At 44.5% G+C, this 14,895-nt stretch overlaps 1 protein-coding gene across 1 annotated transcript in view; it reads left to right on the top strand.

The window, feature by feature from the left end:
• DRAM1 (DNA damage regulated autophagy modulator 1) overlaps positions 1-10,485 on the top strand; it is a 113,181-nt gene extending 102,696 nt beyond the window's left edge. The window contains exons 5-7 of the mRNA XM_088467869.1: positions 2,000-2,058; positions 9,740-9,832; positions 10,270-10,485. Coding sequence (XP_088323995.1) covers positions 2,000-2,058; positions 9,740-9,832; positions 10,270-10,314 — 197 coding nt within the window. The 3' untranslated portion in view covers positions 10,315-10,485. The remainder of the gene's footprint in view (positions 1-1,999; positions 2,059-9,739; positions 9,833-10,269) is intronic.
• The last annotated feature ends 4,410 nt before the right edge of the window (positions 10,486-14,895 follow it).

The raw sequence follows: 14,895 nt of genomic DNA, 5'->3' as shown, positions 1-14,895 counted from the left end.
CAGGTAACCTGCTATATTGGTCTTTATTTATGTTTATTGCCTGATTGTATTTTTTATTTTTGTATATTGTATGTGTTACTCTGTGTGCCATTATTTGTTGTTGGGTGTTCTATTCTAAGTTCTCTATTGGGAATTATGCCATTTAAGAAGGTGATACCGAATATTATATTTTGAGTCAATGTCTATGCAACTTATTTTATACCTGAACAACAGTATGCTTAATCTGTTCGTGATTTTGCTCTCTACTGAGTCTGTATCAGGCATAATTTGTAATGGAGTCAATATATGTGTACTTGTTTTGTTTATATTATTATAAAATCAATAAAAAATGAATGAACTAAAAAAAAAAACTTGAAACATTGAGGTCTTTTAGGAGAAGCTGCACCACAAAAAAAAAACGGACAATACCTGGACTCATTTGCACTATAGAATTTTCACATAGGAGAACATAATTGTGTATGTGTGTGTGTATGTATATATATATATATATATATATATATATAAATATATATATATATATATATATATATATATATATATATATATGTATAGTTCCAAAGTTCAGCACTCACAAAAACCATATCCACAACAGCGGGGTGCACATCAGCTGTGTGTCCAAAATCCAGGGATTCACCAGCAGATATATAAAAGAAGGATGGCACTCACCAATAAATGTAGCTTAATTTAATAATCAGGTCATAACAGGCTCACATACAAAGCGACATTTAATTCCTCCTATGGACCTTTTTCAAGCAGTACAGCCTCATAACTGTGCATCAAGACAACAAGTACAGGTCCCAAGCATAGAGGTCACGACTTGGGACCTGTACGTGTTGTCTGGATGCACAGTTATGAGGCTGTACTGCTTGAAAAAGGTCCATAGGAGGACATAAACGTCGCTTTGTATGTGAGCCTGTTATGACCTGATTATGATTATCAAATTATACTGCATTTACTGGTAAGTGCCATCCTTCTTATATATTATATATATATATATATATATATATATACACACACATTATATAAATGTATATCATGAAAGCTAGAAATTATTGAATCTACCAGTGTTTGGTTAGTGGGACTGTTTGCAATATAATAGGCTGAATTTCTGTTTTATTTTAAGTAAATAAATGAACAAATATTTTAGGATTAAAAAGATGGTTTAAAATTCTGCTTAAAACTTTTTTAATGCACTTTCAATGTATTGTTATCTCTTGCTTTTCCTTTATCTCTAATAAAGACATGACCTGCAGCCCCCTATCAGAGCTTTATTGCCCCTATGTGCTGCCACATCCTCCCCTGAGTACATGGGGGAGGAGTACCGCATCACTAGCCTGAGCGTCTTCAGGACGCTTCGACCAGCTGTACATGCTGCAGGGTGTGTGGCCTGAGCGTCTGAAGGACGCTTTGGCAGGCACTGCAACACCGATACTGGCTGCAGGGTGCCATTCCAGACATCCTGCTAGCCAGATGCAGGGGCTGAGGGGCTGTGACAGTGACGCCTCCAGGGCTCTTCTCCTTGTGTGACGGCACCAGCTGCACCACCCTCCTTACAGACCTGATGACCTGGATACTATTAACCACTTGCCTGGCATGGTTATATTGTTTGGGGCGGCTGCGGGAAGATAATCTCCAGTAGACGCCAATGGCAGATTGACCTCCCAGGCCCCTCTGCATACTGGCACCTTCCCCCACCATGTTGCGATATCCTGATAATCGTTATTCTGATATATCGCCGGTCAATATTTTAAGAAATTGATATTAATGGTATGTGTATAAAAAAAATTGTGTTGGATAAGTTTTAAATAGATGTTCTTGACCTAATTCAATCATAAAAAAAATCTGACAATTTCTGAGCTATTTTTGGAAAAATATTAGCCAGTTAAGTGGTTAATAATATATAAAATCACTATGAAATACAAAACCATCTTCACATGGAAGAGAAATAAAATACCTATCTCCTGCTTTGGAAACTTTCCTTAACACAAGAATGTACCAGTGATAGCATGTGCTTCATTTGATGGCATGAAGATGTATCAATGTGAACTGGGTGTAGAGGTAGGTAGCTGTATTCACAGTGGCTAAACAAATTAGTTACTTCTTTGGTATTGTGGTTTTTTTATATCATAGAATCAAATTGGATTAATTCAGGAATTCTTACAGATGAGCACAAAATATTCCATAATGTCCAATAATAAAACAACTCTAAAACATTTCTGAATGACTGTAATTACAATTTACAAAAATAAAAGCTAAAAGATGACTCTTTACATAAGTATTTACCCATTTTGCTAAGCTACACCAAAATAAACCCTGGTGAACTATGTCGTATTCAGAGGTCACAATATTCATTGACTAGGGACCCGCCCTGACTTCGCAAGGGAGCAATCATATCTCGCCACAGTCCCCTGCATCTCACCACAGCCCCCTGCTACTCACTACTGCCCCCTGCATTCCACCACAACCCCTTGCTTCTCACTCCTTGGGGTATATTTACTACAGTGCAAGTTTTTTGAAGTGGAGAAGTTGCCAATAGCAACCAATCAGATTCTAGCTATTATCTTCTATAAGGTGCTAGATAAATGTTAAGTAGAATCTGATTGGTTGCTATGGACAACATCTCCATTTCTAAAAACCTGCACTTTAGTCGCAGGCTATTACATTTACCCCTTTGTGCATTTTCTAAGAATTGTGACAGTTATTGTTTGGTGTATATGTCCTATTTTGTAGCCTTGTTCATTTTGTCTGAGCATCTTTTTATCCTATCTGCCGTTTACCATAGCCCTGCTCCTGTTACTCCTGTTTTCCGAGCTATATATCTCTCTGATGCTATCTAAGTTCTGAATGGAAAGGTAGTTGCTATATACTCTCACATCCAAGACCAAGTACTTTGGTCTCCATCAGTGATGTGTAGAGATGACCATCAATGGCTGTGGTCGTGGCTTTCTGTTGGACCATCGATGGTTTGTCTGTGCACATGCGCAGACAACGCATGTGCATAGCGGGACTGGCACTCACCATTGACGATCAGCCAGCAATGTTTACCATCATGGCCACCCATTGCCTTCAGACCATTGATGGGTGTTGACCATCGATGGTCGATGGCCAACCGTAGTGATGTGGGGGCCAGGCTATTCTCAATCAATTGTTCCTGCCTTGATTCTGCATCTGACTTGTATATTTCTCTTATTTGTTTTCATAGTTGTCTTGATTTACTGGTGTTTAACCTTGGACAGCTGACTGCCCGGCTTCATTGTGATCTGTTTCACTACCTGTTTCCAACTTCTAACCTTAATTACCTTGAATATCCTCCTAAATATCTCCTTGTCCCGACTCATATTATTGGTTTGTCTGTTGCTTTTACAACCTGGAACATCTGAGCAGAGTCTCCCAACCTTAACATCTTCGGTCTCTGCCTTGGGATTCTATTCTTGATCATTACATGAACATGTGCTGGCAGCTGCAGCCGCTAACAGCATGTAAGGACTATCTCCATGCAGTCACTTTTGGATACATTTAAGACTTGGCTAGCAAATAGCAATAGAAGAGACCCAGTGAGTGGCCACAGTATTATGAATACTTCTGCTCACAGCAAGTTTCAGATATGATTATTATTCTTGTTTTATTTAACAGGAACAGAAACACGCAGCATATGTTGTTTAAAAAATATAAAAGAGTACACATAGGGCCTGATATTGAGTATAAATGTATTTGCATCCTAATTTACTAAAAACCACAGTAGCATTAGGGGTGTGCACCGGCCACTTTTCGTGTTTTGTGTTTTGGTTTTGGATCTGGATCTTTCTTCGTGTTTTGGATCTGGATTGGTTTTGCCAAAACCACCCTTCCGTGTTTTGGGTTCTGGGTTTTGTGTTTTGGATCTGTATTTTTCTTTAAAAAAGCATAAAAACAGCTAAAATCACAGAATGTGTTGGTTTTTCTGCTCCTATGCTATTATTAACCTCAATAACCTTAATTTCCACTAATTTCCAGTCTATTCTGAACACCTCACACCTCACAATAGTGTTTTTATGTCCAAAAGGCTGCACCGAGGTAGCTGGATGACTATGCTAAGCGACGCGAGTGGGCGGCACAAACACGTGGCCCATCTAGGAGTGACACTGCAGTGGCAGACAGGATGGCAGTTTGAAAAACTAGGCCCCAAACTGTACATAATGCAAAGAAAAAAAAGAGGTGCAAGATGAAATTGTCCTTGGGCCCTCCCACCCACCCTTATGTTGTATAAACAGGACATGCACACTTTAACAAAGCAATCATTTCAGCGCCAGGGTCTGCCACACAACTGTGGCTGAAATGATTGGTTCGTTTGGGCCTCCACAAAACAAGCTGGCAATTAATCTGTCCCTGCACAAACTGGCTCTACGGAGGCAAGATGTCGTCCTCATCCTCCTCATCCACTGATTCCTCACCCTCTTCAGTGTTGTGTACATCCTCATAGAGTATTAACTCGCCCCCACTGGAATCCACCACCACAGGTCCCTCTGTACGTTCTGGAGGCTGGTGTCCCTGGAAGAGTTGATAATTCATTTTGATGAACATCATCTTCTCCACATTTTGTGGAAGCAACCTCCTACGCCTTTCGCTGACAAGGTTCCCGGCTGCACTAAACACTCTTTCGGAGTACACACTGGAGGGGGGGCAACTCAGGTAAAATAGAGCCAGTTTGTACAGGGGCCTCCAAATTGCCTCTTTTTCCTGCCAGTACAGGTACGGACTGTCTGACATGCCTACTTGGATGCTGTCACCGATGTAATCCTCCACCATTCTGTCAATGGTGACAGTATCATATGTAGTGACAGTAGACATGTCAGAAATTGTTGCCAGGTCCTTCAGTCCGGACCAGATGTCCAAACTTGGTCCTGCCTGCCCTGCATCACCGCCAGCAGGTTGCTTAAGATACCTAAGATTTTTCCTGGCAGCCCCAGTTGTGGGAGAAAATGAAGAAGGAGCTGTTGACGTGTCACGTTCCGCTTCAGCTGACAGTGTGTTCACCAGCAGGTCTTTGCACCTCTGCAGGCTTGTGTCGGCCGGAAAGAGAGACACCACATAGGCTTTAAACCTAGGATCGAGCACGGTGGCCAAAATGTAGTGGTCTGATTTCAACAGATTGACCACCCTGGAATCCTGGCAAAGCGAATGAAGGGCTTCATCCACAAGTCCCACATGCCGAGCGGAATCGCTCCGTCTTAGCACCTCCTTCACTTTCTCCAGCTGCTTCTGCAAAAGCCTGATGAGGGGAATGACCTGACTGAAGCTGGCAGTGTCTGAACTGACTTCACGTGTGGCAAGTTCGAAGGGCTGGAGAACCTTGCACAACACGGAAATCATTCTCCACTGCGCTTGAGTCAGGTGCATACCCCCTCCTTTGCCTATGTCATAGGTTGATGTATAGGCTTGAATGGCCTTTTGCTGCTCCTCCATCCTCTGAAGCATATAGAGGGTTGAGTTGCACCGCGTCACAACCTCTTGCTTCAGGTGATGGCGGGGCAGGTCAAGAGTGTTTGCTGGCGCTCCAGTCTTCGGCACGCAGTCGCTGAATGGCGAAAGTGGCCAGAAATTTTTCGGGCCACCCAGAGCGTCTCCTGCATGCCCCTGTCGCTTTTCAGAAAATTCTGCACCACCAAGTTTATTGTGTGAGCAAAACATGGGACGTGCTGGAATTTGCCCAGACGTAATGCCCGCACAATATTGGTGGTGTTGTCAGATATCACAAATCCCCAGGAGAGTCTAAGTGGGGTAAGCCACTGGGCGATGATTTCCCTCAGTTTCTCTAAGAGGTTGTCGGCGGTGTGCCTCTTACTGAAACCGGTGATACACAGCGTAGCCTGCCTTGGAACGAGCTGGCATTTCTGAGATGCTGCTACTGGTGACTCTGCTGCTGTTGCTGCGTAAGGTGATACATCTACCCAGTGGGCTGTCACAGTCATATAGTCCTTAGTCTGCCCTGTTCCACTTGTCCACATGTCCGTGGTTAAGTGGACATTGGGTAAAACGGCATTTTTCAGGACACTGAGGACACTTTTTCTGACGTTTCTGTACAGTCTTGGTATCGCCTGCCTAGTGAAGTGGAATCTAGACGGGATTTGGAACCGGGGACACACTACCTCCATCAATTGTCTAAATCCCACTGCACTAATGGTGGATACCGGACGCATGTCTAACACCAACATAGCAGTCAAGGCCTCAGTTATACGTTTTGCTTCAGGATGACTGCTGTCGTACTTCATCCTCCTCGCTAAAGACTGTTGGAGGGTCAATTGTTTAGTAAAAGTAGTGGTGTTCCTACTTCCTCTCTGGGATGATGAACGACTCCCAGCAGCAGCAACAGCAGCAGCAGCAGCAGGAGGTGTAGCAATGCAGGATCCTCCGGAGGAATCCCGGATAGGAGAGTCAGTCATGCCAGTGACATGGCCTGCAGGACTACTTCCGATCCTGACTAAGGAGGAAATTGACGAGGAGGGAGTTGACGGTGTGGTTTGCAGGCGCTTGGATACAACAGGACAACGGGATTTAGGTGTCCCTGGACTGCTTACGGTCTTAGCCAAAGTTTCTGAACTTGACAGTAACTTTTTATGAACACGCTGCAGGTGCCGTATAAGGGAGGATGTTCCTAGGTGGTTAACGTCCCTACCCCTACTTATTTTACCTTTACATATGGTACATATGGCAAGACAGTTGTTGTCCGGATTTGGATAGAAATATTGCCAGACCAAAGAGGTGGAATGTTTGGTCTTCTGCCCAGGCATGACCGTGATGGGCTTTTTCATCCCACGGACAACAACTGTCTCCCCCGGAGCCTGATTTAAACAAACCACATCACCATCAGAATCCTCCTCGCCAACTTCCTCCTCAGCACCAGCTACACAAGTATCCTCATCCTGTTGTACTTCAACAGTGACATCTTCAATTTGCATATCAGCAAGTGCACTGTGGGTGCTCATTTCAGCACTTGCAGGGGGCGTGCAAATGGTGGAAAGAGCCACCTCTTCCCGTCCAGTGCTGGGAAGGTCAGGCATCGCAACCACCACCACCCTTGGACTCTCCTTGGGGATTTGTGATATCTTCTTAGAACGCACAGTTCTTCGCTGTGCTTTTGCCAGCTTAACTCGTTTGATTTTTTTAGTGGGAGGAGGGCTTCCATCGTCATGTGAAGCTGAACCACTAGTCATGAACATAGGGAAAGACCTTAGCCATTCCTTGCCACTCCGTGTCGTAAATGGCATATTGGCAAGTTTACGTTTCTCTTCAGATGATTTAAATGTTTTTTTCAAGGTCATTTTCCTGAACTTTGCCATTTGGGATTGTATGTGCCCTCTACTATGACATTGGGCATCGGCCTTGGCAGACGACGTTGATGGCATGTTATCGTCTATGTCATGACTAGTGGCAGCAGCTTCAGCACTAGGAGGAAGTGGTTCTTGATCTTTCTCTATTTTATTTTTATCGGAGAAAGTTTGGTCCTCCATTTATGTTATATCGATTTGATATATACGTGCGGCTAAGGCGCACACAAACAGAAAATGTTTTTTTATTTTTGCTGGAGAGTGGTGCACTTTGTGGGTTACACCACCCTTTAAGAAATGAGCCAGCCGGCTCTTTACTTATGGGACACAGGCGCACGCTTGGCGCTGATCCTTTGTTGATGCACGTGTGGCTACTGAGCACACAATTCACAAAAACACAGAAAAATTTTTTTTATTTGGTTTGGAGTGTACTTTGGGGTTTACAGCACCCTTTAACGGTCAAGCCAGCCGGCCCTTTACTTATGACACAGGCGCACGCTTGGCACTACTTTGTTGATGCACGTGCGGCTACTGCGCACACAATTCACAAACACAGAAAATATTTTTTTATTTGGTTTGGACTGGAGTGTACTTTGGGGGTTACAGCACCCTTTAACGGTCAAGCCAGCCGGCCCTTTACTTATGACACAGGCGCACGCTTGGCACTACTTTGTTGATGCACGTGCGGCTACTGCGCACACAATTCACAAACACAGAAAATATTTTTTTATTTGGTTTGGACTGGAGTGTACTTTGGGGGTTACAGCACCCTTTAACGGTCAAGCCAGCCGGCCCTTTACTTATGACACAGGCGCACGCTTGGCACTACTTTGTTGATGCACGTGCGGCTACTGCGCACACAATTCACAAACACAGAATATATTTTTTTATTTGGTTTGGACTGGAGTGTACTTTGGGGGTTACAGCACCTTTAACGGTCAAGCCAGCTGGCCCTTTACTTATGACACAGGCGCACGCTTGGCACTACTTTGTTGATGCACGTGCGGCTACTGCGCACACAATTCACAAACACAGAAAATATTTTTTTATTTGGTTTGGACTGGAGTGTACTTTGGGGGTTACAGCACCCTTTAACGGTCAAGCCAGCCGGCCCTTTACTTATGACACAGGCGCACGCCTGGCACTACTTTGTTGATGCACGTGCGGCTACTGCGCACACAATTCACAAACACAGAAAAAATATTTTTTTTTATAGCACTTGGGGGGAGCACCCCTGACGGACAGAGCACCCCCTGGACAACACTACAGCACCCCTTTAGGACTGGGACACTGCACAGGACTTTGGAGTGGACACAGCCCCTATGGACAACTGACTGCACAACACAGTCCAGACAGCTTTGGAGTAGTGGACACAGCCCCTATTAACAACAGCAGCACAGCACAACACAGCCAGCCCCTACAGACTTTGAAGTAGTGGACACAGCCCCTATGGACAACAGCAGCACAGCGCAGCACAGCACAGCACAACACTACTCTGCACTACACTACACAGCCCAGCCAGCCCTAACTCCCACCCTCCCTCTTCACTGTCCACAGCCGAGTGAGAAAATGGCGCCGACGCGGGTACCTTATATAGGATCCAAAACCCGCGAGACCCGGAAGGCGGGATGATGACGTTTTGCCTCGATTTCAGATCCGAGTCAGGCGGGAAAAGTCGAGCCTGACTCGGATCGGCCTCGGATCGGGGGGGCTCAGGGGGGTTCGGATTTCAGAAATCCGAACCCGCTCACCCCTAAGTAGCATACATATAAAAAGTATCAAAAGTCACAAGTCACATTCAGGTCTGCATCCTTTGCATGTGTGCCAGGGATAAGATAAGGCATATAAGTAACACATCCTAATTTACTAAAAACCACAGGATTTGGGGAGGGGAGAGGCGAGGGTTTGGGTACTTACCAACTGTTGGGATTTGAACCGGCGGAACAGCCGCCGGTATTTCAACCCCATTCCCAAAGGAGAAAGACTTCCTTTGTCTGCACAGATTAACATTTATGACTCTCTCCTAACCTACATGCTCATTCCTGCATTACATTAATGATGTGGATCAGGGAGGGGAGTCCCCAAATGTGAAGTATACAACTATAATTATACAAAGTGCACATTCCCTTAAAGAGCCATTCAAAGTCTTGAAAAAAATTCCCATTGGTCTGCATGTGTCAATGCTTTTGCCTCCATAAAAGAAAAAGTTTATATATTACCCTATTCCTGTAACAGAACAGGTCTTGTACTGGGAAACAATCATGTAAGAACACTTCTTTGGTATCACTCTGTAATTTGTAGCATTATTTGCTGAATGCATCTGGACAAGTTTTCAAGAACATCTTATTAATGTTAACTTGTAGTATTTCCCTCTGATAATGTCCTCACACTGTCAAATGTCAAGTGTCCTTTACTAACCCGTTCTCTTCCTACAGCCATCCGCATATCACCAGGCTAGCGCCGTCTGTGAGTGGATCGTGGCTTTTGGATTTGTTACATATTTTTTTACTTTTATCAAAGATTTTCAGGTTGGTATAAATAAAAATCACAAATGCCTTCATAGCTCTCAATGTGACTACATAGATAAAGTGGTCTAGTAATTGCATTTTGTGCTGAATTTAATTTAATGTTTTGCTATTTTACTTTTTCTTTTTTTTATATATATATATGATTTTTGTCATTTTAATTTTGTTGGTCAATTAAGCATTCAGGAATCTGTCAGTGTGTACAGATGTTCCTATTCTCTATAGATATAAATAATCTCTATCACCTAACTTTGGTGACTGCAGCCATTTTGTTTATCCAGTTCATGTTCTGGTTTTGGTGACTGCAGCCATTTTGTCTATCCAGGTCATATCTTTTTATACAAATATATATAATAGTTAATTTGCATAACCTTATTTTATCAGAGGCAATAAGCACTACAACATTCACCTAATACACATGTGTATTTGTGTCCCTGCAGGCTGTTACTATAAAAATTTCAACAGAAATACATGATGATTTTTGACGAACTCCTACACGTTAGAAGTGACTTCCTCAGTCAAAGAAGGTTGTTACTATTTTACTGGTGCACCGATAAAACCAAAATGCTCTGCTCACAGAAATACAGTATCAGGGCAACATTTCTTAGTATTTTTATTTTTTATATTTTTTTTCACCAATAAATAATTTAAGAATATGTGTTCTGGTTGATTTATTGGTTATGAAGGAAGAGCCGTGTAGAAAATCCATCAAGATATCCAAAACCTTAAGTGTATGTGCTGTTCTATGGCAGCTCTGTATTATACATTAGGTCTGGAACCTGAAGAAACTTACATCACTCTTAAAGACATCCCCTGACGTGCTAGGTGATGGGATCTCGGATGAGTTTGGTTTTAATCCCCAAAGTGAAATTTATTGTTACATTTATTATTAAAGAATAATACTATATCCTGTTTGAAGTTTTAAACCTTTTCTCAGTTGGTGTTGTTTGTATAACAAATACAAATATATTGATGCTGCCCATTTGTTTGTTCTGATTATGTGAAATAGAACAGTACTACAGAGTGTACAGTGGCAGAGTCATCATTAACAACGGTGTTTAGCAAATGGCATCATTCATATAGCCAGGGCCATCATTACCACTATGTACCAGGGAAATCAGTGACATTATTTCCCTGAATGAGTGACATAACATTACTCATTCAGTGTCTCTGTTATTACCACAGTGCCATGTGACTATGCTACGGTCACTGGTATGGATGGGTAGCCACTGGCAGCTTTTTATACTGTTATCATGTTTCTCCATGATGGTAATGGACTGAAAATGTGAGGTCATGATAACACAGCACACTCCTAAGAGGCGAAGATGCCAACATGTCCCTACTCCGCTCAAGCTGAGAAGCCAGTAGTGCAATGCCCATAGGGGTTGCCAGACTGCGGTATGCATGCGCCAACCTTGTACAAGTAGTACTACGTACAGCTTGAGGGCTGCTTAATGTACCTATTAGGAGAAATAGTAATTATTGCCCTATCCATCATAAATAATATTAGAAGCATAATGCAAATAATAAGAGAGGGGGAAAGTGCTCTGTGGTAATGAAATATGTAAATAAAGTTGTTATATGTATACAGTTGTAGTGGATGATAATGTCTATCTGTTTTGTCTAAATCAAACAAGGTAAAGTCAGATGGGCAAAAACTTGAGGCTGGAGGTTGAATGCTGATCTTTTAGATGAAGGTTTCATGTATTTTGAAACCGCAAGGAATAGGTAAGTCTTGTGCAAAATAAAGAGTCAAAAGTCAAAAATCTTTGGTCTCTAAACTTATGTCAGGCCACAATATCTTTAGGCTGAGTGTTCTCAGACAAGGTGATTATAGTTAATGGTACAACGCTGGTCGGCAAAAACTTTAGGCAGAGTTTTCTATAAACAGGATATTGATGTTAGGCAGAACAAATGCTGTAGGTTACACCTCCTTCACAGTTGATACCACCTTGGGGAAGGAACATAGTATCAGGGTTGGTTTGGACACTATAATGCAGTCTAGATAAGGTATGATTTACTTACCCAGTTGCGGTGTCTGCTGGTCCATCTCCTCCTTGCATCCCAATCTGCTGAGTGGATGTGAATGAAGGGCCCAATGTGTGCAGCACAAACCACTGACTCAGTGTGGCTAGCTTCAAAACAATGGGTTTCCCAAAGTGTTTCGTCCCTCCTAGGGACTTTTTGAAAAAGTCCCCAGGAGGGACAAAACGCGTTGGAACATATACCAACTTGCTTATATCTTATATTTTCTCATCACTATCTATTAGGGGTGATTTTTGTATATGCAATAGATTTCCTATTAAACCCATTGTTTTGAAGCTAACCACACTGAGTCAGTGGTTTGTGCTGCACACATTGGGCCCTTCATTCACATCCACTCAGTAGATTGGGACGCAAGGAGAAGATGGACTAGCAGACACCGCAACTGGGTAAGTAAATCATACCTTACCTACAGAGTCGGCCCTAGGCATAGGCACTCTAAGCAAATGCCTAGGGTGACTGTAATGCCTAGGGGCATTATACGGCTCTGCAGCTCCCCAACACCATCTCCTCACCGCTGCCATGATCGGAGCTGAGCTCCGATCGTGCAGCGCATCAGCGCTGGGAAAACTAGGGGGTGGTCCTATCCATCTGCCAGTGCGGCTGCTGACTGCAGGCCAGGACCGGGAGCCGGAGGAAGATCTAGAGTAGCTGTTAACAGCAGCAGGCCAGCTGCTCCTTCCGTACTGGTCCCTCCTGTAGTTTACATGCGCGCGTGTCGTGATGACATCACGTCGCGCATTCTGTGTGGCCAATGCCAAGTCTGAGAAGAGCCAAGCATGGAGGAGCAGGAACACCAGCAATCACGCGGCCAGGAACAAGGGGACCGGACATTGATTCACCCGAGGAGGAAGAAGAGCAGGTAGGCGGTGTTCAAGTGACACAAGCGGCTGGTCCCAGGAGGCTGGAGGGGACCCAGGCAGCAGGAGGGGACCCAGGAGGCTGGAGGGGACCCAGGCAGCAGGAGGAGACCCAGGAAGCTAGAGGAGACCCAGGCAGCAGGAAGGGACCCAGGAGGCTGGAGGGGGACCCAGGCTGGAGGGGATCCAGGCAGCAGGAGGGGACCCAGGAGGCTGGTGGGGACCCAGGCAGCAGGAGGGGACCCAGGAGGCTGGTGGGGACCCAGGCAGCAGGAAGGGATCTAGGAGGCTGGAGGGGACATGTCTATGTATATATATATGTGTTTATATATATATATTAGGGGTGAGCGGGTTCGGATTTCTGAAATCCGAACCCCCCCGAGCCCCCCCGATCCGAGTCCGATCCGAATCAGGCTCGACTTTTCCCGCCTGACTCGGATCTGAAATCGAGGCAAAACGTCATCATCCCGCCTTCCGAGTCTCGCGGGTTTTGGATCCTATATAAGGTACCCACGTCGGCGCCATTTTCTCACTCGGCTGTGGACAGTGAAGAGGGAGGGTGGGAGTTAGGGCTGTGTAGTGTAGTGTAGTGTAGTGCTGCTGTTGTCCACTACTTCAAAGTCCATAGGGGCTGGCTGTGTTGTGCTGTGCTGCTGTTGTTAATAGGGGCTGTGTCCACTACTTCAAAGTCCATAGGGGCTGGCTGGACTGTGTTGTGCAGTCAGTTCTCCATAGGGGCTGTGTCCACTCCAAAGTCCTGTGCAGTGTCCCAGTCCTAAAGAGGTGCTGTAGTGTTGTCCAGGGGGTGCTCTGTCCATCAGGGGTGCTCCCCCCAAGTGCTAAAAAAATAATATATTTTCTGTGTTTGTGAATTGTGTGCGCAGTAGCCGCACATGCATCAACAAAGTAGTGCCAAGCGTGCGCCTGTGTCATAAGTAAAGGGCCGGCTGGCTTGACCGTTAAAGGGTGCTGTAACCCCCGAAAGTACACTCCAGTCCAAACCAAAAAAAAATTATTTTCTGTGTTTGTGAATTGTGTGCGCAGTAGCCGCACGTGCATCAACAAAGTAGTGCCAAGCGTGCGCCTGTGTCATAAGTAAAGGGCCGGCTGGCTTGACCGTTAAGGGTGCTGTAACCCCCGAAAGTACACTCCAGTCCAAACCAAAAAAAAAATTATTTTCTGTGTTTGTGAATTGTGTGCGCAGTAGCCGCACGTGCATCAACAAAGTAGTGCCAAGCGTGCGCCTGTGTCATAAGTAAAGGGCCGGCTGGCTTGACCGTTAAGGGTGCTGTAACCCCCGAAAGTACACTCCAGTCCAAACCAAAAAAAAAATTATTTTCTGTGTTTGTGAATTGTGTGCGCAGTAGCCGCATGTGCATCAACAAAGTAGTGCCAAGCGTGCGCCTGTGTCATAAGTAAAGGGCCAGCTGGCTTGACCGTTAAAGGGTGCTGTAACCCCCAAAGTACACTCCAGTCCAAACCAAAAAAAAATTTATTTTCTGTGTTTGTGAATTGTGTGCGCAGTAGCCGCACGTGCATCAACAAAGTAGTGCCAAGCGTGCGCCTGTGTCATAAGTAAAGGGCCGGCTGGCTTGACCGTTAAAGGGTGCTGTAACCCCCGAAAGTACACTCCAGTCCAAACCAAAAAAATAATTATTTTCTGTGTTTGTGAATTGTGTGCGCAGTAGCCGCACGTGCATCAACAAAGTAGTGCCAAGCGTGCGCCTGTGTCATAAGTAAAGGGCCGGCTGGCTTGACCGTTAAAGGGTGCTGTAACCCCCAAAGTACACTCCAGTCCAAACCGAAAAAAAATTATTTTCTGTGTTTGTGAATTGTGTGCGCAGTAGCCGCACGTGCATCAACAAAGTAGTGCCAAGTGTGCGCCTGTGTCATAAGTAAAGGGCCGGCTGGCTTGACCGTTAAAGGGTGCTGTAACCCCCGAAAGTACACTCCAGTCCAAACCAAAAAAAAAATTATTTTCTGTGTTTGTGAATTGTGTGCGCAGTAGCCGCACGTGCATCAACAAAGTAGTGCCAAGTGTGCGCCTGTGTCATAAGTAAAGGGCCGGCTGGCTTGACCGTTAAAGGGTGCTGTAACCCCCGAAAGTACACTCCAGTCCAAACCAAAAAAAAAATTATTTTCTGTGTTTGTGAATTGTGTGCG

This window comes from Taudactylus pleione, unplaced genomic scaffold (genome assembly GCF_031769625.1).
Source record: "Taudactylus pleione unplaced genomic scaffold, aTauple2 ptg000077l, whole genome shotgun sequence".
Taxonomy (NCBI): Eukaryota; Metazoa; Chordata; class Amphibia; order Anura; family Myobatrachidae; genus Taudactylus; species Taudactylus pleione.
Note: the sequence above shows the minus strand (reverse complement) of the source record. Positions and strands in the feature narration are given on the sequence as shown.